This window comes from Channa argus, chromosome 16, assembly GCF_033026475.1.
Source record: "Channa argus isolate prfri chromosome 16, Channa argus male v1.0, whole genome shotgun sequence".
Classification (NCBI taxonomy): domain Eukaryota; kingdom Metazoa; phylum Chordata; class Actinopteri; order Anabantiformes; family Channidae; genus Channa; species Channa argus.
In genome coordinates this window covers 13,479,517-13,500,358 of record NC_090212.1, presented here as the reverse complement: position 1 = coordinate 13,500,358, position 20,842 = coordinate 13,479,517, and the positions used below count along the sequence as shown (strand labels likewise).

Genomic DNA, 20,842 nt, shown 5'->3' with positions numbered 1-20,842 from the left:
CCTTTGCATTCCTGTACTAAATCCTTGTGTGATTCCTTTCTCAATTCTTTCTCACATCCGGGAAAAGATGAATTATGTATGTGTACTGTCACGTTGACACTTTCTGTTTTCAATTTCAACAGATATGATTGTAATTATGTGGTAAATGAAAAGGTTGGGGCAGAAGTGTAGCGTCTAAAGTCAAAAGTGACAGTTATTTTTGTCCAGCAGAAGAGTGTGTGATTGCCCGTATTAAAAAGGCGGAGTTTTCTCCCCGGGGTCCTGAGCCAAACGTGTTATGTAACGGATACTCTGCTTCGCATCCTTATGTAGAGTTACTCAAAGGTTTGCTGGCAGTGGGTCTGACTCAAGGCTGCTCTGTGAACATGAAGTATCCAGTAATGCAGCAAAGCGCCTACATACCAGTGGAGCAGTATTTTAGGAATATTTAGAGGTGACTTTTGGACAAAGAACCGTTTTGTATGCTTATAAACAATCGGACCTTAAACACTGCCAAAGATCAAGACCTTGTTGGTTAATATTCAGCTCTGGGAGTTCTTGTGATTATGGAGTGAGACTCTGTTTTAAACGAGCCTGGCAGACGGACATGGGCAGCGGCACGAGCAGAGGGAAAAAAGTCGCACCTGCGTGTCTCAGCGAGGTGAAGGTGAGCCACACAGCTGCCAGTGTCACTTCGCCCGAACAGGACAATCGTCCATTGAAGCCCCTCAAAATCAACGCACTTTTGCGCGACACGCGCAACCGTGCGCGACCACCGGACTGCCACAGCGGAGGGCACGACTCTGACTTTTCAGGGGAGGACGATGACGGAGAGCAGGACAGAGCCGTGGCAGATTACGAGGAGCGAGAGAGGGATTCGGGGAAAACACATACACCCAAAAAGACTTCTCTGAAATCCAAAACATACGGACTGTGTCATTTCAGCCGGGACGACGCCGAGGATGACTTCGGTTCACCTCGGCTCAGAGCAACAGGAAAAGCCGAGGAGCCACGTGGCTCGTGCTGTGGGTCAGGAGATGTAAACAAGCGAAGCAGTGACGTTTTCACACACTTTAAAAAACACGCATCTGACTTCCCCGCTCAGCAAAATGTAAGAAATTGTATTTTTCCAAGATTTGCTAAAAATGTTGAATACAATATTACCTCTTTTTTTTTTTTTTTACATTGTAACTCAACAGAAGGTTGATTTAGAAAAACAATGAGCCTGTTCAGAGGTTAACTGAAAACAAAATCCCATATTTCCTCTCTGGGCTGTCAGTCCTCTGCACAGGGCTTTTTGACAAGTGAGGCTTCGCAGGAAGCTGTACCAACATCAGAGACACATACGTAAGTAGACAACTATGATAAATCATTGATCTCCGAGCTCAGTGGAGTTGTAAAAGGTCCAGATCAAACCCATTGTTGTCAGTGCAGATCAGATCAGTCAGGCGTCTGCTATAGCAGGACAACATCAGTTGATGTTGCTTTGTTGGATGTGAGTGAAAAAACGTAAAAGTACTGGCCTTTTCCAACTCCAACAGCATTGGGGAATCTTTTACATTTAGTGTGATGCTCTCTCTGGCAGATTTTACAGAAATATTATACACCTGGTATGAAGATAACACAACATTTTGATGTATCATTCTCATATGTCCTGTTTTTTATTACCATGCTGCTCACATGTTTCTAAACTCTCCCCTGGACGTTTGGCAGCTTCCTTAGCTCATCTCTCACCACGCCAGTCATCCTGTATGATGGATCAGATGAGGAGCTGATGGACACTATAGAGAGGGAGTTTAGTTGACCCCCAGCTCAGAATGCTGCAGAAAAGCTACTGTCATTTTACACCGTCTTCATGGGATATAACTGTTTGCAGAGAAAACTAAAAAGAGAAAGAAGCCTTGTGACAAATTCCCAGCTACACGGGGAGGCTACTTGCAATGCAATTTTGTAATGTGTCCTTGCACATAAACAGGCCTTTGCAGGAACCAGTCTTCCTTAACATGGGCCAGTGTACTGTAGTTTCAGTGTTATAACACCAGCACCAGGTCAGAGGTGTTAGACTAGGTGTTAGATTTGTTATAATATCAGCCGTGGCAAGGCATCTGTCATCCTCCCAGACCTGCTGTGCTCCCACAGAGCATGCACCTACTTATGTGTTGCTTGTTACTTACTTTACTTTAACTTGTCACCTATTAACTTGTTAATAGGTGAAGGAGAGAACAGACTTTTCTGTAGTTGCTAGCTGCACACTCAGCAGTTTGACATATTTCAGCAATAAAGGCACATTCTTAAGTGCTTCTGGCTATGCTATATGCAAATATTACATTTTCCACCACCTGTTTTGTGCAGAGCACTTTAGAGGGCTGCAAAGAGCTGTTTTTTAAAAGGTTTCCCTTCTAACCTCGCTTCCTGCACCCTTACTAAGAAGGAATGTGCGGCAACAGGGAGACTTTCAATAAAGCTCAGTTTAACTGAACTGCATTTCTGCTGAGAAGCTTCCGCCCAATCTGAACATGCAGACCTGATGCCGCTTAGTGGTGGAACAGAGTAGCTGTGTGTGTGCACAACAGTCATAGAAATATTCTGTGTCAATAAAACTACACATGTCACTGTTATTAAAAAGGTGCATTTAAACCAGAATAGTAATTCTGTAAAACGGATTCATTTTGTATTACACTTTTATATTGCAAATAAAAAATGATGTTGTATTTTTCACCATATGGATACTTGTGTGTGTGAGTGTTTTTAATGTTTGCTATTACATCACTTATTTGACTGGGACTATTATAAGCACTAGTACTCCACATTAGGCAAAAAAAGTTTTAATGTGTATTCAACCTTCACAATCATCACAAAGACAGTTTGTTAAAATGTTTTAGAGGCAGATTGTAGAAAGTAAATTTGTAAAATACTATAACACCATATATTTAAAAAATAAAAATAGTACCCCACAATGTGACTGAGATATTCACACTGTAGGGAATACAGTACGTATGTAACAACATGACATTGTTTCTTGGCATTTAAGTGATTCTTTACACTAACGTGTGTTCCTTTGAAGGCCTGTAGAAAGACATCCTCGTCTGTACAGCTCTCAGCAGTTTGGGAGGCAGGAGATGAAGTTGATCTTTGAGCATCTCACAGCTCTTCACATTTTTTGCTATGTAATCCTCACAAATCCTGTCAGAAACAAAAGTGTGTCATTCCTATTTTGGGGGGGAAAAGGGTCACGTAATGTATGCCCTTTAAAGTAATAGACATTTTAACAGCAGCGTTTTTTTTTTTTTTACTTGAAGCACAGATAAAATGAACAGCATTAACAATGACTGCTTCATGTTCCAGTTTGCCTTTCCAGTGAGCCAGCCTGGAGCTAACACACCTACTGTAAATGTAATGCATCAATTATTAATCTTTGCTATTAATTTGTGTTAATGAGTCAAAATGCCTCTTAGAAATCGATAAAATTCTAGTGTTTACCTGAACAGAGGATATGGCTGCATCTGGAAAACAAGGGCATCATTGCAGTGACCCTGAAAAGAAACATGCAAGGTTTGTAAACGTTTATTTTTGATTCTTTCCTTTTTCAGCAATATTCTAGTAATTGCATTACGAAAAAGCTTTTTTTAACAGTCGGAGTCAGTTATACTTAGCTGTGGTGCAGTTGATTACAGACTGTTCCTTTTATCCACAATATGCTTTTCACTAAATAAAAATATAAATTACTTGGGAAATTAAAATGGTATTAACTGTAATCCAGGTTTCCTGATGTGTCAGTTGGCCACAATACATGGACACAGAACTTATTATTTCAAGTGCAGGTCTGAAGGTCCATCCTGTAATCAGACTACATCCTACTTAAATTTTGCATGGTATACATTTTTGTTTGCCTCTTTGCAGTGTTTTACAGACAGTACCTGTCAATCACCAGGCCCATGTTTTAGATCTGTATCTGTGCTCGCATGAACTCGTGTAAGTGTCTCCTTACAGTGTGATACTTACAGTGTCCACAAGGAGGATGTAGTCACAACTTCCACCAAACACAATAACGTCAGAGTCTTTGCCTGGACACGCTGTGTGCCACAGCCTCATGCAAAAAAAAATTAAAGACACACAAAACAACCTTTTTAATAAATGAATAAATAGACCAGAAACTAAAAACTCCATTAATTTACTAAACATTTTTTCAAGTGTTATTTTACTACCTTGGCTTGTTCTTATAGGGATGCTCTATTTCTCTCCAATTCTTTGTTTCAACATCCAGCAACCACCCATCGCCTGATAGAGAACATAGAAAATGTATTTCAATGAAAAGAAGACAGTAAATTAATATAACAAGAACAAAAGAATACAGCAGATGTAGGGAAGTGGGTGCAGTTTCTCACTCATTGGTTTGCAGTCTACACTGAGACCTCCAAACAGGAACAAGGTGCTGTCTGAGACTGTAGTAAGTGTATGCCAGGATCTGCCCACGGGAGTAGAGGACACTGGGATTCTGAACAACATATTTTGGATGTTACTGTAAAGGACAAACTTGGCAAACATACAATAAAACTCAAAATATTGATAATAATGACAATATGCATAATAAATGTTGTTACATACTGGGTATGACAAAGCTAAAAAAAATGCAGGATATAATGACAACAATATATGAAATTTTACCATGTATTAACATACATTTCTGACCACGTCCAAGATTCAAGGTCCAGGCAGTGAATGTCAATTGTCCTGGTTTCCTGTATTTTAAAAACAAAGGGAAAATTACGAAAGGCTGACTTTGGGCCACCCTTTGTCTCCGCTGGCAGCTGAATCCTGAGAAAAACCGTACAGCTGAATGAGTTCTCACCATGACTCTGCCTCCACAAATGTATCCTCTGCCCCCAATCGTGGCACTGGCGTGGGCAGCCCTTGGGGCTGGGGCATGGCCCTGCACACATAAACTGAAACTGTAAAACCTTAAAAACAAGCGGTGCTTCAAATTCCCAATACTGCTTTCTCTCTTGTGGTATACGATTGTTGATGCTAATCTCTGATATGTATTTGGTGTATACAAGAAACTCACTTACGTGGGTTTGTGGTTCACTCCAACTGGCTTGCATGGGGTCAAATACATGAACCTCATTGTTCCATCCCCAGAAAACATCCTCCACCTGGAAACAGCAAAATGGCTAAAATTGCTGTAAAAACTGCTTTATACAGTTGTAACACAAAATAACTCATTTGGAAAGGACCATTCATTACCCACGATGCATCATCTACAATGAAGCTTCTGTTTCTGCTGTCAATGTCAGTTAGTTGTTTGTGACCATATCCACCAAAGTAGATGATCCTAAGTAACATTAAATAATGGAGTAATCAGATTTCAAAACAATAAACTCTTACTTTTATTTCACTATGTAATTTGACATAAACTCTTAACTCATAAATATTAGGAATAATGCATGTGGCAACCCAAGACAATTCAAGAAAAAATACAGTACCTAATTTCATAGGACATGAACCTACAGAAAAATGTATATATTCAGACCTTACCTTCCTTTATAAACCCAGCAGGACAATTTGTCCCGAGGTGAAGGAGCAGAACCAATCTCATGTACAATTTTCCTCCACATGTATTTACCATCTGTCAGGTCGACACAATAGATCTGTTTGAAGTCAAACACTGATCACTTTTTCATGTCAGCTTTGTTTAGCCTAGCTTTGACCTTTTGGTCTGTACACACTGAGGCACTGTGTCGGCTCACACATATTTGTTAACTGCTTTCTATGAGTAATCTCCATCTCTTGTACGTGACTGCTTATGCATGTGCTCCCGGAAGCACTCAGTCCATTCTGATGGTCAGAAATGGAGAACCCTGTGGTTTGTATATCTAAAAGGATATACTGTCTGCACTTCTACTTTATCAATATATTTAAAGATTTTAACATAAACAGCAAATACTCTTAAACAGCGAATGTGCTCACACCCTGCTTTAGTTTAAAAAAAACTGTAATATGCATAGTAACTTTATGTATATACACGACATTAAATTTATGTGAAGCTTATAATAATTAAAGTGTTATAAACTGTGTGGAGCATCAGATATCAGCCTTGCCTGATTGGTCTGTCCATTGTCATCACAACCTCCAAATATGTACATGTGTCCATTTAGAGAGCAGCTGCAGGTCCCAGACATAGAGGGGGGGACTTCCCCTGTCATGTGATAAACATCCCTTTAAAGAAGAAGAAAAAAAGTATTTACATTCACTTATATCATGGCACATATTACAGGGAAGACAAGGCAGCAGAAAGCTCCAGACAAGTACTTTTCAAACAAAGTATGAATATTATATGACCACTAGAAAGAGAAAAGACAGGATTGAGGTAATGAGTAACCTTGCATTATTATTTTTTTAGACACATGCATATTTGCAATTTATGTAATATTCTTACCATACACCTCGTTCTAAGTCATATACCCAGATTTCATCATTGGGTAGAAAAACTTCATGATCAGCAACTGACTGTAGAGAATAAAATGTTTCTGTTACCATGAACTAATATAGAAATATATCTCGACTCTGTCATTACAATGATATTATATCATTAATAAAACATAAATATGTACAATTTAAAGCCAGGTATGTACATTGAGCAGATTTGCAAAGAACAGCAGACATTTTTAATATTCAAAACAATTAAACTGTATACTGAGTAATATTTTGCTTAGTATGTCTATGTAAATATTTGTTTTACTGTATGATGAGTTGTAAACCATTATCTAAGTAGATATACTACAATGTAAAAACACTCTTGTATTTTCTTGCATTTTATAAGAAAAGTTCCTCAATGAGATGTACTTACAATGTAAAAAATTACTTGTTACACTTGTACAAACCGTATATTATATTATTAGTCTACTGATGATGTATTATGATACATTAATGTGCGAACAGCATTTTAAAGTGGACCTGCAAGGATAAGTCACTCAATCAATTTGTCAGTTAACAAAAAATTATTCTGTAACAATTTAAATAATAAATGAAAGTAATTTTTATACAAAACTTTCCAAATACCTAACCGTTTCAGGGTCTTAATTTTGACAATTTGCTGTTTTTCTTTTGTGTCGCAATTGACTCTCCTTGGATTTAGGACCTTTTCTTACAAACTTGTAGGTATTGGATTTTTTGGTCTGTATTATGACATTTATCAATAATGAAAATAAATGATAGCAGCAGCTTTGTGTCAGTGCTGTGGTTGAGAACATCTATTTGATGTTTCCAATATGTATAGTAATATTATCTATAACCAGGCATCATCCACAATATATATGTTTTGGTGTTCTGGGATAATGGTTTCATCTGGAAAGAAAATTACATATTTTAAATTAATGCACTCGATTTAAAGGCTAGCACTCACGTAAAAATTCCCCTTTTACACTACCTGAGTTAATGTACTTATTCAACCCACAGCATATAAAGCAGTAAGTGGCCTTACAACAATTTTGGCATGTTTGCTGATTTATGTTTGTTTTTCTCACCATGTAACCTCCCCACACATACAGCAGGTTGTCCTCCACCACAGCCGTGTGTCCGCTCCTCTCCCGGGCCACCAGCTCTAAGCAGCGTCTCTCCAATGCGGAATCCATGACTGGCTGTTATAAATAGAAGGAAAAGACGTGCCTTTAACCCCCAAATTATCAAATATGTCTAAAAATGTCACGAAGACACTTAGCTGCGGTTAACAGTTGGGCGAGGAAACATGACAGCGAGCAAAACAGGCATCTTGTTCTTATCGTTGGTGGTGTTGAAACATGTTCAAACATTGGACACAAATGTTTCCATAAAACACACAGTTCATACTCACATGCTTATTGACACCTTAAGTCGTCGTTATAATTTTCACATGTTGTGAAACCCACAGCATAATGACCACTTAGTGTTAATAAACACAAAGCCTCGTTCTCTTGACAATTCAACAATCTGATTATCGCTTCAAAAAGAAAGTACAACTTCCGGCCTTCTTTCAAAATAAAATCCCTATAACCCACTGGTATGGACTCACAGTTTTTTAGTTTTGTTTAACAAAACATTGCTAGACATTATTAATTTAACAATTTTAACTAAAACGTAAAATTTTTAATGTTAATACGTTTTAGTTTAAATGTTGCTTATTATTATGAAATAAACTCAGACACTATATTACCGGATTATTATTATCATAATAGCAGACAAGGTAGAATAATAAAAAAGATAGAAGAATAAAAGTCTATATAAATGATAACAATGTGAATACTACATTAATGCTGTATATTAAACATTTATTCCTTCTATTGGAACAATAATATAGTTTATTGCTTCATATTGAGCCGACGTTGCCAAAATAAAAGAAAAACAAGTCCCTGTAAAGGCGTGCACAAACACCGGACTCTTCAGCGGAAGTGATGAAATACATGCGGAAGTTGACATTTAGCGCCAAAGCTTGAGTTGGGAACACAGAGTACGCCATGGATGCTGCTCGGAAAATAAAGACAAAAGTGTCCGCTGGCTTTAAGATGCGAGGACTTATACTGCGACCGTATGTATTTTAATGACAGACAAAACATTTTCAAGCGTTTTTGGTAAAATAGCCACAACTGGCTGAAATGCAGTATTTTTTAAAATTAGCTGATCAGGAGGTGGTCGATCGCTCTGTTCTCTGATTTGTACTGTTAGTGGCTTCAAGAAACAAATGTTAAAGCTAGTGCAGTGCAGTGCAGTGTTTTTGTGCTCCAGTAAAGACTCTTGCACTTTACAATTTACCTGTAACGTTACATTTTTTGCAACAGCTATTTTCCTATAACTTGTGTTTTCACTTGAATTACCGATTGGAGAGAGTAGTAAGGTACTAAAAGGGTGCCACAGTATATACATATTCTTATACAGGTGAAAGTCGCATAGTGAGAATGTTACTTTATTAACAATACATAAGTATTAGTATTACAATACAGAAAAAGAAATAAACTTTAACATAATGTTTTCTTGTTGTTTTGTGCACCAGTGAAGCCAGCAGGTACCTTGTGGAGGTGCTGGAGTCTGTCAGTTCCTCTGAACTGGATGATGTTATTGAAAGGGTCCTGGATGCAGTGGAAAAGCAACCATGTAAATACAGTATTGATCAGTCTTTACAGATTGCATTAAACATGTGCATGAACAATATGCTATGTGCAAAGTGGTATATGATTCTGTATTTTGCTAGAGTGCTTTCAGGTTGTGACCATCATGTGTGTTTTTCATCAGTGGCATCTAGTATGATAGAGCTGCCTGTAGTGGAAAGTGCTGTGCAGGACTGCACTCAGTCTTGTGATGAAACCATGTAAGTGGGGATGCAATTAACATTTTGTTATTACTAATTTATAGTTACAGATTTATATTTAGGTGATTGTCAGCTTTGTTAAATTGGGTGCATTATAATTTATTACTGAGATTATTCTTACTTTCATTGTCCTGTCCTGTTTGTTTTAACTGCTAAATGGGTTAAATACATGTTTCACTTCATTGAACAGTAAGCTATTCTATTTTATTTTCCTACGGTTATAATTATTGTAGTAGAAAAATAGAATTATTAATTGAATAACGTGTTTGAATTCCTAAATTATTTTTTTAAATGTACCATCTCATGGGTTATTAGACAATTCTACATATTTTATTGAGGCTGTGAAGTAAAATATGAATTATTCACTGAACTTTTTAAAAACAAATCTTAATACATTTGTCAACTTAAGTCATTACCTGATATAAGAGCAGCTGAATAACTGATTGTGGGTAAGAGGATACTTAGACTAGTAGTAATTCTAATAGCATTTTTATTATAAAGTTATTCAGGGACCACACTCTGCGCCTCTTGGTCAATCAGCTTTACTGTGGTTTATAGAAAATCTTCTCATATGTTTTACAGAGATAATGTTTTCAACATCATTGGAGCATTTGATGTGCCAAGATACATTTACAGTGGGGAGAGGAAGAAATTTGTTCCGTGAGTAAAGACACTGTTTTGTTGTTGTTGTTGTTATTGTTGTTGTTGTTGCAAATAGATGAAACATAGATGCATTCATAAAGTTATTTTTATTTTCACAACTACTGTAGAGCAGATCGTACTCGTATCTGATGGTCCAACAATTAGTTAACTCCAGAGATCGTTGTATGACGTACATTGAACATTTATTCTATTACTTTCTCAACTTAGCCGACTCATAAAACTACTTTTTACTACTCTTGCAGGTCTTGTGTTGTATTTTTTCCTTCAAACACAGTTTTAAATGTTTTTAATTGACTTTTCTATTCAGCATCAGTATGACCAACCATCCAGCTCCTAGTGTGTGTGGTTTGGCCAAAGACAAAGCTGAACTGTTCAGGGAGCGCTACACAATCTTACAACAGGTCAGTGAGCTCTATTCAGGATTAAACATTCAGATTCTGCATCTTATCCTTGTCTCACTACTGTTACTATTAGTACTCTTGTTGTTTTTATACTGACATTTAATTTGTAGCGTACACATCGTCACGAACTCTTCACACCACCTGCAATAGGAGCTGCTGTTGAAGAGGGTCAAAACAAATTTCAGGTATTAAATCTGCAGCATCAATATGGACCTGCTTTAACAGCTGGATATCAAAAATGAAACACATTTAACAGATTTTTGTTTTACCAACAGTTTGTTTTGATTTAATTGTTATTGTTGTGTTTTTCTTTTAAGCTTAAGACAATTGAAGCACTGCTTGGCAGCACAGCTAAACTGGGAGAGGTGATTGTACTTGGGATGATCACACAACTGAAAGAGGTGAGGTAGTTGTGCAGGAAACTATCCATTTCTGTTTGAATAGAGAAGAATAAATTATTTTAGAATATCGATTTATTTTTCATCTGTAGTACATGTTTTTCTTTTTAAGGGTAAATTTTTCCTGGAGGACCCAAGTGGAACAATACAGCTGGACATGTCCAAAGCAATATCCTTTTAATCTTTTGTTGGTGCCTTTCAACAAAAAACTAATTTAGATCAACCTTGATTTACACCTTAACCACTTTCTCACCAGTTTCATAATGGCCTATACACAGAGTCCTGCTTTGTACTGGCAGAGGGTACATCTAAGTATAACTACTATATCTGTGCAACTAAAATAAAAATGCTGTACATTTCAAACATCCAAATATTATAAATATACATGATTAGATATTCATATTGCTTAGCACATACATTTTGGTTGCTGTAAATTAAAGTCCTCTGTCATGTAGGTTGGTACGAAGACTCAGTGTTCCATGTTAACGGTTTCGGGTTCCCGCCAACAGAGCCTTCATCAGCAACAAGGTGAGAGCATTAGAACAAAAGTGTTTTATGGCAAAATGAAGCGGTGACTAGTCAGTGTAGGATATATTTGACCTCGCTGAAGTTAAAGTGAAGGAGCATCTAGTTTCAGCAATTTTGACTTGATTTTTCATCATGGTTGGAATGCTGTGAAAATGTACATACCTTGAGAATGTGTTTGATCTTTGCTTTACGTCCAGGGCATACTACGGCAACGTCAACTTTTTCGGCGGTCCGTCCAGCACTTCGGTGAATGCTTCAGCCAAGCTGAAGCAGTTAGAAGAAGAAAACGAGGATGCCATGTTTGTAATCGTTTCTGATGTGTGGCTTGACAGTGTTGAAGTGATGGAAAAGCTCAACATAATGTTCTCAGGTCTGGCCAAAGCCAAGTGATATATTTGTTTTTTTAGACCCAGTAATAAATATGTTATTAGTGCACATTAAATATATCAATTTTGTTTTGTTTTTTCCTGTTTGCTAAATACATGTCAAAAATATGCTTTTTATGAGACACCAGTCTAACTGAACTACACCTTTTCTGTACAGGTTATGCAGCAATGCCTCCCACCTGTTTTATTTTTTGTGGAAACTTCTCTTCTGCCCCGTATGGAAAAACGCAAATCAAGTCACTAAAAGGTAAGACATTGTGGTTCCCAATGAATACTGTGCTACATTTCCTAAAGTTTCTGCATGCATTCATAGGTGTAATTAATAAAGAAGTAGACTGACTTTCAGAATTATTCTCCCCTCTTAGAGTCATTGAAAGCACTTGCAGATGCCATATGTGCATATCCCAGCATTCACAGCAGGTAGGCTCCCATACAGTTGTCACTGCTCAGCTCTGGTCTATGCTGAACTGTTTTTAAGTGACTTGAATTTTTCATTCTAAACCTTTAGTAGTCGCTTTGTGTTTGTTCCTGGTCCCGAAGACCCTGGTCCAGCTACCATCCTGCCAAGGTAATCATGTCAGAGATCTGTTTATTTTTTCTCAAAGCGATATTTAAAGTTTCGTTTAGTGGTTTGGGCTTATGCTAATTAATGCCTTCCCTTGTAAGAATTTCATTGTGCAGGGAAACATGCTTTCTGTCTGTGCATATGACAATAAACACTTTGAATCTCGCCTCAGGCCTCCCTTGGCAGATCATATCACAGAAGAGTTCAGACAGAGGGTGCCATTTTCTGTGTTTACAACTAACCCATGCAGGTACTGTATTGTACAACAAATATGTGGATTTTACTTAATGTTAAAATACATGTTAGGTAAGTTGATCAGAACTTACAACGTAATACAAACCCAATTCTTTTACAAATCAGACTCTAGTTTAATTCATAGGGCTTAGAGAAAACTCATGACAGAAACTACTCTAAAGCTGACGTTCACTGTGATGATATGGGTTTCCTGCCAGGATCCAGTATTGCAGCCAGGAGATTATCATTATCAGGGAAGATCTCGTCAACAAGATGTGCAGAAACTGCGTGAGGCTACCTAATAACAATTTTGACATTCCAAATCATGTGAGTTTCAGGTTTTTTGAACAAACCTGTTTGTACTTGATTTTGACCTCCTTTCGATCTGTACACACATGCAGTATTATTAGTTGTGTTACTTACATTGTAAAATATATGTGAAAATTATATGTGTAAAATTTTCCATTATATGCAATGTGTTTTTGCAGCAAACATATTTGTTAAGACTTGTTCTTTTTCTCCTCTCCCCAGTTTGTTAAGACCATCTTGTCTCAGGGTCACTTGACTCCACTGCCTCTGTATGTCAGTCCTGTATTCTGGGCATATGACTATTCCCTGCGTGTCTACCCAATCCCAGATGTCATTGTCTTTGCAGACAAATATGACCCATTCAGCATTACCAACACAGACTGTCTCTGTGTCAACCCGGTAGGAAAGAGAAACAAGCTAACTGAAGCATGCTTTTGTTATATTTCAACAGAAGCTGTTAAAATGTGTTGTTGTGTCTGGTAGTTGTTCAGTTTAGCACACAGTGCCGTAGTAGACCTCAATATGACATAATAATATTATAAATATATATTTTTTTTATTCATTATGACAGGGCTCATTCCCAAGAAGTGGCTTCACATTCAAGGTCTACTATCCATCCAACAGAACTGTTGAGGACAGGTGGGTTGTGTTTTCTTTTTTCCCCCAGCTTAATCATTACATTACACTATACATTAAGTCTTTATTTGGGTATACTAATCTGTTGTGTTCCTATAACTTCACAGCAAACTTCAAGGACTCTAAAGAAAATCAAAGATTTTCTGATTCTTACCATTGTTGGTGTTTTGTATATTACCTTTGTATGATACTGGTTTAAATGGACTAGTAATTGATCATTTTTAGTGTTTTATTTTGTATATCTCTTGTACGTTCTGCAATTAATAAAAAAAACTTTTATTCTTTATACTGAACATTCTGACATTTTTTGAAAAGAAATTGTATTCTTAGAAACTGGAATATTCTTAAGATTTTGTAATTGTAGTTTTTGGTCTATTCCTCCTATTTCAAAAGGTCGAGTATTTAGTACCTCCGATTTGCCGTAGTGATGAGCTGCGCCATTCATGGACCTTACCAAGATGGCGATGGTTTAAGAGGCCCACAGATTTTGGTCGTTTCCTAGAGTGCTTGTGATGACCTCACGTAAATGTCATATTGCATTTGAACTCACAAGGAAAACAAACATTTGCAAGGTAATGGAATGATGTGTGCGGATATATTTTACTTAAAAGCTGCATTTACATGTCGATAGCGTTGACACCATCGTGTAGAATACGGTTTTACAATATTTATTTTGTCTAAATCGTCGGACTGTGCAACTTTTACGGTTGCAAACGCTGTAAACGTAACAACAGCACATTAATCTTACATTAACTGTCTAGCTTGATGACCACCAAGTCATTTAGGACATTTCGGTAAAATGCAATGGTTTTCACTTTGCGCTAAAGTGAGCCGTTGTTTGCAAGAATAGGGTCAAGCCAGCCGCCGTTGAATTTTTGCTGCGTATTTATTCACGCAGTTACGGCATAACTGTTACTGAGCTACCTAAATGGACGCGTGAGGTTCAGAGACAGAAATTCACTAATTTTAACATTCAGCATCACAAATAAAACTGCTATTTGTCACAATTAAGTTGAAGTTATCAGACCGTGTCTTAAATATTTTGGGATTCCAGGTCACACAGGCAGGGCAGGAAGCACAAAACATGAGACCTGAGAGCAGTCGTTTTTGAGACATTTTTGCCTGATTCAGAGTCACGTGTTCTTTCAACATGGACTCTATATAAAGGCCACCAGTTCACCGCGCTCTCGTGCTATTCGAAACGTAAACAAACGCTTCTTCGTGGTTAAACCGGACAACAAACACGACAGGCGCGGTTTGACTGACCGCAGAGGGAATCCGAGATAACTGGGAAGAAACGAGAGCTTAATCGAGAAGACGCTGTCACGGAAAAGCCAAAAGAAGTAAGTATTTGTGAGTCCACGGTGATCTAACGTAACGTGGTTGGTAAGCTTGGTTATCTTTGATCCCGCAACATGAACGTTATCTGCACTACATTAACTTGTTAAACTGACTAAACCGGTACAGTGACGCTAACACTGTGCACCTTTAAGTTATGTTACTTCTCTCTGGTTTTTAATAGTAGTTTTATATTTCAGAGGTACCTGGGAATGCTACACAACCAAGGAGAAAGTAAACAAAAGGTCGAGCTTTAGGATGCACGGTGACTTAGGATGTTTTTTAAAGGAATAGTCTAATGCGTTTAATTCATACGATTCAAAGCTGCAATCTAATTTTGTCCAGATTTTAAGTAACAAGGACCAACATTAACACCTAATTTCCGCGGAGTAGAACTATAAATTGAGCAATTATTGTGTAATTATTTTGAAACGATTCCTTGCCAGTTATTTTGTGTCAACTGCAGCAGCAGTAAAGAAGAGCTGCAGGAAAGGACAAGCTTGTGATTTAGGGGAAGTCAAGTAACTGGCAATGGCCCCATGTTCAGATTGGCCTATTGATAATTAACTATAGCTATTAGATGATAAAAAAAATATCATTGAGCATGGTGTCATATTAGCCAGATGTGTGGGCTATTATATTCAGCATTATTAGGAAGAAAAGATAGACTTTTAGAGTCTTGAATCATGTAATTTTCTAGCCATTTTACTGTAGTTTTTATAAAATAAGGGCAACTGAAAAATCACAAAAAACTAACAATGTCCTCATGTTTGGTTTTGGATAAAACTTTTTAGAGGTGAACTGAAACTTTTAATTTATTCTTGTCTAGTCAATTTTAAAGCGGTTTACTGTACAGCATTTTTGTAAAGGGAACTTAACCAAAAAAAACAAGGTCTCCTCAGGTCAGGACTTGGATCTAAGGTGTTTTATTTAGACTTTATCTAAAATGCATTCATGTATAGAGTGATGTATCTTCCCACCAACTCTACATAAACAAATGATTGAATTGCTTTGTGTGCAACAGTCTCTGAACCCTGAACGCATCCGTTTCGCTCGGACCAAACTGCAAATCCCGTAATTAAAGGAATAAAAGCGCAACAAAACATGAGCGGCTATTTCCTACACCGCGTTCCTGTTAACGACTGCTCACTTTACCGCACTTGTAAACGCTACGCCAACGGTAAATGATCCGTGGCCCCGAAGTTGCTGAACTATCATTAACAAAGTGACAAAAATCAAGGTATGTGTCTACTTAAAAGTATACGATATACAGAAAGAATGTGTGTAAATCTTGCCGTGTCCCATCAGTCAAACCTAGCTGAAAATTCGTCATTTCCTAACATCCAGTCTTTGTGTCTGTCAAGCATATTTTTAGAATATTGGTAAACTTATCAGTTCATTGAGTAATCCTGTCAACACTAACCTACAGTATTTCTCTTGTGTCCATAGGAGACAGGAGAGACTAATATGGCAGAGGGAATGGCAGAGATGGAGGAGGACATTGGTGAGCAGGCAGCAGGAGAGGATGACAATGACTCAGATAGAGAGGATGATGACCGACTGTTTGCTTGGATGGTGAACGATGACATGGATGAGGATGAGGATGAGGAAGACGAGGAGATAGAAGACGATGAACAGCGCCTGGTTTCTCTAGAACCGGATTTTGAGTTGGATACACCAGCTGAGCGCAGTGGTCATATAGCAGTGGTTGACAGAAACATCATGTATGTATGGGGTGGATATAAGGTAGGTACGTAGCAATGCCCTAAAATCTTTTATCATGTTTTCCACAGTCTCTGAGTATTTAAACAATGTTATCCTCCTCTGTGCAAGAATGTGCAAAACCACAGATTCTTTGAGTTGTATCTGCCAAGAAATGAGATCTGGACATACAACATGGAGTCAGGAATATGGTAATAGTGTCCACATGTTAATCTTATGATTAGCACATCAGCTCTTTATTTGCACACGGAGTTCATACATTTAAAAAACATCAATTTTCACAGGACCAAGCATGTAGCTACTGGTAACCTGCACACATCCATGTCAGGCAGCTGTGGGGTCTGTGTCGATGGAGTCCTCTACCTATTTGGAGGTCATCATGCCAGGGGTAACACAAACAGGGTACAGTATGTTTTTACTATTTAAGTACATTTCAAACATCCTCTGGCTGCATCATGTGCACATGTCAGCCTGCTGGTTGTGTTGATCATCTTTCAGATCTCCTGTGTTCTGTGCTTCACTCAACAGATCTACCGTTTATCCCTGAGAGCTCCCAGCTTCTCCTGGGAGGAAATAAAGAATCTCAAAGGATTCCCTCCATCTTCCAAGGACAAGTTAGGTTGCTGGGTTCAGAGGAACAGGTATAGGGATTTATTTTCCGGGATTTTTATATTTAGTGAACCTCAACGTGCTATATAAAATTGCAAACAAAGGTATTTAGTCAGTTTGCTTGGGGACATGGTAGAATGATAACTATCCTCCTAGAGCCAAAGTTGAGTCCCAAGCTGTACATCTTAACTTTTGCACTTGTATAACATTGATAATTATAACATTTCTAAATAAAATTGACATAAAAATTATTTGAAATTCATTTATGAAAAAACAAATATCCACTGAATTCCATTCAGTGTTTGTTAAACCGGGTTTACCTGAGTGTTTAATACGGCACATTTACTGTCATTTATCATCTAATGATCTTCTGAATATGTACTGTATAATATGGTCAAGAATTGAGTTTCACAATCATGTTTATAAAGTTTTGTTTTTTAACCCAATATTAAAAAAGACTCTCGGGTATTCAGATTCATATGTGCCTTTTTTGTTTGCCGTTCAGACTTATATACTTTGGGGGCTATGGTTATGCTGCACAGGGACCTCATCGAGGGACTTTTGAATATGACTATTCATCTTCTCATGTGGTCTGTAAACAAAACATTCTCTTCACATGATAAATGATATTAGCGTTTCATGGCTGAATCTTGTATGGGTTTTAAAAATGTATTGGATTCAAACTAAATGTAGAAAACTAGAGTTTTTTTCTTGTCTACTTTCTGTGAAGTCACTATCCACATTAAGTACAGTAGATTTATTTCACCAGAAAAAGTTATGGCAAGATTTGGTTTCAAAACTAATGTATCCTCTTGTGCTGCTTGTTGTTTTTGCTGCTGCTGCTGCAGTTGGACAGCCCTGGACGAGGTTGGAATAATCACGTCCATATCCTGGACCTGGAAAATTTAACATGGAGCCAGCCCATCACCACGGTAAACGCATGTACACACTGCTTCATTTTAATGATCCATTGTTTGCCATTTCCCTTCTTTAGTCAGATTTAGAAATACTCAACTCTTGTATAACATTTGAATAGAAGAGGAAAAACATTTGATACTGACTATTTTGTCCCGGTTGGTGTGAACTGATGTAGGGTAACACACCGTCACCTAGAGCAGCCCATGCCTGTGCCACAGTTGGTAACAGAGGCTACTTGTTTGGGGGAAGATACAAGGTAGGGAAAAACAAAAGTAGGAGTTCAAAATGTGGATGTGTTTAGCCCATTTGTTTCTCTCATAAACATGATTTTACTTGCCTGTTCAAAATTTTAGACATACATTAACAATGGGATAGGCAACCCTGCACGTTAAGTGCAACTGTCCTGCTTGTTTTCCAACTATCCCTGCATCCCCACTGCTGAGTACCTGGATCAGGTGTGTTCAATAACAAAATGAAAGATACCAATTTACTTGGTTTCCCCTATAGGCCACCCTCATCTAAATGCTATCTTCCATCTTTGGATCGATTGAACATGCCTAATCCAGGTAATCTGTAATCTGTAGGGAAGGATACTTGGGGAAAAGAATCAGCACAGTGGTCCTCGAGGACCAGGTTTGCCTTCTCATGCCATACTAGAATTATAAATTTCAATAGCTGCAACTTCCATCTAATTTTGTCCATAGAACTACAGACTAAATGACCTGTACTACATTGACCTAGACACATGGGAGTGGCATGAAATGTAAGTGTTCTTTTTATTTGCATAAATCTCCCCTTGGAATGATGTGGGAAGAAGCTAGTTTAATTTGTGAATAGGGCCAGTGTTGACCCTAATGTCCTCTTATCCAACTATTTTTCTTCTTTTTCCAGCTAAACATGCCACATCTTCTACCTTTGGATAATTCTCTTAATTGTTTTTCTAAAATTCACCTCTGACCCTCCCTGCCTCATTATAGGAGTGTGCCCCAGCAGGGTCCTGTTGGTCGGTCTTGGCACTCCTTCACTCCTGTGTCCCCTGACCACATCTTTCTGTTTGGAGGTTTTACCACAGACAAAGACACACTGAGTGAGTCTGACATTAGACCTCAAGTAAAAACTAATTGTAGCTGGCCTCAAACTGATGTATGTGGTGACAGAGACGCTCTCCTCTGTTTTTCCAGGTGATGCCTGGCTTTACTGTGTGAGCAAAAATGAATGGAAGCCGTTCAAACACAGTCACACTGGGAGCCCCAGGTAATTCCCTTAATTCTCTTGGGAGCTCATGGATTAAACTCCAGCTAAATGGCTCTGGAGAATGACATCTTGTTTTGGTTGTGTGTTTGAGACTGTTAAACACAGCTTGACATAGTGCTTGTGTGTTTTTAAGGTTATGGCACACTGCTTGTTCTGGTCCTGATGGGGAGGTGTTTGTGTTTGGAGGGTGTGCCAACAATCTGTTGGCTCATCAAATAGCTGTAAGATGCAACCTATATCTTTTTACTCTTAATTTATTTATTTTACCTTTTTAACATTACAACAATAACAAATAATTGAGTTTAACTTTTTTTTTTTTTTTTAACCACAGGCTCACAGCAATGAGCTATTGATTTTCAACGTTCAGCCCAAATCACTAGTTAGGTGAGTGTGTAGTAGTGTGCTGAAATGTTTTTTTTTTTTTTTTTTTGGTAATCTTTTGTTCACGTCTGCCTGTTCTCCCCTTGCCAGGTTCTGTATGGAGGCCATCCTGCAGCACAGGGAGCGTTTGTCTACTTACTGGGACTGCCTGCCTAAACATCTCCTCCACAGCCTCAAGCAGAGAATGGCACATGTCAACACACTGGGCTCCTAGACAAGATCTGTCTATTCTGGGATTAATGAGTGTTTCTCTCAAAGCAGGTAGTCCTTTCAGAACATTGGTTTAATGTGTGAAACAGAAAAAAAAAATCTTTAAGCAATAGTGGATTTGTTGAAATATGAGAGCATGGTTTTCTGGACACAAATGTATATCTACTACTGTAGTGAATAAGAGGTTTGTAAAGAAGACTTATTTTTGTCATTCTGTACTTTTTGCTATGTTAATGCTGAGCTGGTGGTGAACAATGCAGAAACAGCTGGTAAAATTCACTGTAAATTCCCATTTAGCTTAGAATGTGGACAGAAAACTCCATTCTCACATTTCAGATTCTCACAACCACTAAAGGAAATTGAGAAAATGTTGTTTTGACCTTGGTGGCGGGAAATATAATTTGGAAAGGTGCTAGGGCTTTGCCTAGCATCAGCTCTATTTTATCCGGAAGCATTTTCTCCTGTGCATCCTGCGAGTAGACCCAAGAGTCAAAGGGAGTTGAATGAACAACAAATGCGCTGGTCAGGTGTATGATTCTCACTGGTCTTCCACAAAAAAATAATATACGTTACCAACGTCTTAATTTGATAGTGCAACGCTGGAACAGGTCAGCTGTTGTTGTTGCTGATTTACACGTTGCTTCAATGATTCCTATCACACGTTTAAAACGATCTGCTTGCTTATTTTTGTGTAGCTTCCTGAAGTTCTCAGACCTAAAACTAGTGTTTTACTTTAAACAATACTATTTACTCTGAAAACTTTTAATTTGTAAATACACTTATTTATATTTGTGACAATGTGTGGGTTCAAGAAAAAGCTTGGAATTTGTCAAGCTAGTCCCAATACAGACTTGAATTCATTGACAATACGATGTGGACACTAAAACTTTACTACTTTCCACAGTGTCCATAAATGCTTTCACTCAGAACACAACTACAGTTTAAGTAATGAGGGCTGTTGTGTCCAGGACTTG

At 37.9% G+C, this 20,842-nt stretch overlaps 4 protein-coding genes across 7 annotated transcripts; 3 read left to right on the top strand and 1 right to left on the bottom strand.

The window, feature by feature from the left end:
- Nucleotides 1-330: 330 nt before the first annotated feature.
- On the top strand, nt 331-2,690 carry LOC137101668 (uncharacterized). The gene is made up of 3 exons (XM_067480364.1): nt 331-1,090; nt 1,259-1,326; nt 1,693-2,690. Exons 1-3 carry the CDS (start codon nt 587-589, stop codon nt 1,781-1,783), a joined length of 663 nt encoding a protein of 220 aa, XP_067336465.1. The 5' UTR covers nt 331-586; the 3' UTR covers nt 1,784-2,690.
- A 98-nt stretch (nt 2,691-2,788) lies between these two features.
- Nucleotides 2,789-7,972, bottom strand: LOC137101667 (kelch domain-containing protein 1). Of its 2 annotated transcripts, XM_067480362.1 has the most exons (14): nt 7,829-7,972; nt 7,503-7,616; nt 6,416-6,486; nt 6,078-6,195; nt 5,515-5,627; nt 5,224-5,311; nt 5,049-5,132; nt 4,829-4,909; nt 4,660-4,718; nt 4,365-4,474; nt 4,185-4,257; nt 3,982-4,066; nt 3,460-3,512; nt 2,789-3,162 (listed from the first exon to the last, which is right to left on the bottom strand). In XM_067480362.1, exons 2-14 carry the CDS (start codon nt 7,608-7,610, stop codon nt 3,018-3,020), a joined length of 1,188 nt encoding a protein of 395 aa, XP_067336463.1. In that variant the 5' UTR covers nt 7,611-7,616; nt 7,829-7,972; the 3' UTR covers nt 2,789-3,017. The 2 variants fall into 2 exon arrangements, with proteins under 2 accessions (XP_067336463.1, XP_067336464.1); XM_067480363.1 differs by lacking the exons at nt 5,224-5,311; nt 5,515-5,627.
- Nucleotides 7,973-8,424: 452 nt separating this feature from the next.
- pole2 (polymerase (DNA directed), epsilon 2) lies at nt 8,425-13,712 on the top strand. Its single transcript, XM_067480895.1, has 19 exons — nt 8,425-8,539; nt 9,002-9,102; nt 9,241-9,316; nt 9,899-9,976; nt 10,287-10,380; nt 10,491-10,565; nt 10,698-10,781; nt 10,891-10,947; nt 11,032-11,080; nt 11,234-11,306; nt 11,504-11,676; nt 11,850-11,939; nt 12,058-12,112; nt 12,201-12,260; nt 12,430-12,507; nt 12,710-12,818; nt 13,023-13,199; nt 13,372-13,439; nt 13,544-13,712. Exons 1-19 carry the CDS (start codon nt 8,469-8,471, stop codon nt 13,560-13,562), a joined length of 1,587 nt encoding a protein of 528 aa, XP_067336996.1. The 5' UTR covers nt 8,425-8,468; the 3' UTR covers nt 13,563-13,712.
- A 149-nt stretch (nt 13,713-13,861) lies between these two features.
- klhdc2 (kelch domain containing 2) lies at nt 13,862-20,066 on the top strand. Of its 3 annotated transcripts, none has more exons than XM_067480581.1 (14): nt 13,862-14,008; nt 16,224-16,520; nt 16,608-16,687; nt 16,781-16,898; nt 17,025-17,137; nt 17,611-17,695; nt 17,954-18,037; nt 18,199-18,279; nt 18,728-18,786; nt 19,001-19,110; nt 19,205-19,277; nt 19,411-19,498; nt 19,609-19,661; nt 19,749-20,066. In XM_067480581.1, the coding sequence occupies exons 1-14, from the start codon at nt 13,949-13,951 to the stop codon at nt 19,870-19,872; spliced, it is 1,425 nt and encodes a 474-aa protein (XP_067336682.1). In that variant the 5' UTR covers nt 13,862-13,948; the 3' UTR covers nt 19,873-20,066. The 3 variants fall into 3 exon arrangements, with proteins under 3 accessions (XP_067336682.1, XP_067336683.1, XP_067336684.1); XM_067480582.1 differs by lacking the exon at nt 13,862-14,008 and adding an exon at nt 14,358-14,779; XM_067480583.1 differs by lacking the exon at nt 13,862-14,008 and adding an exon at nt 14,863-16,014.
- The last annotated feature ends 776 nt before the right edge of the window (nt 20,067-20,842 follow it).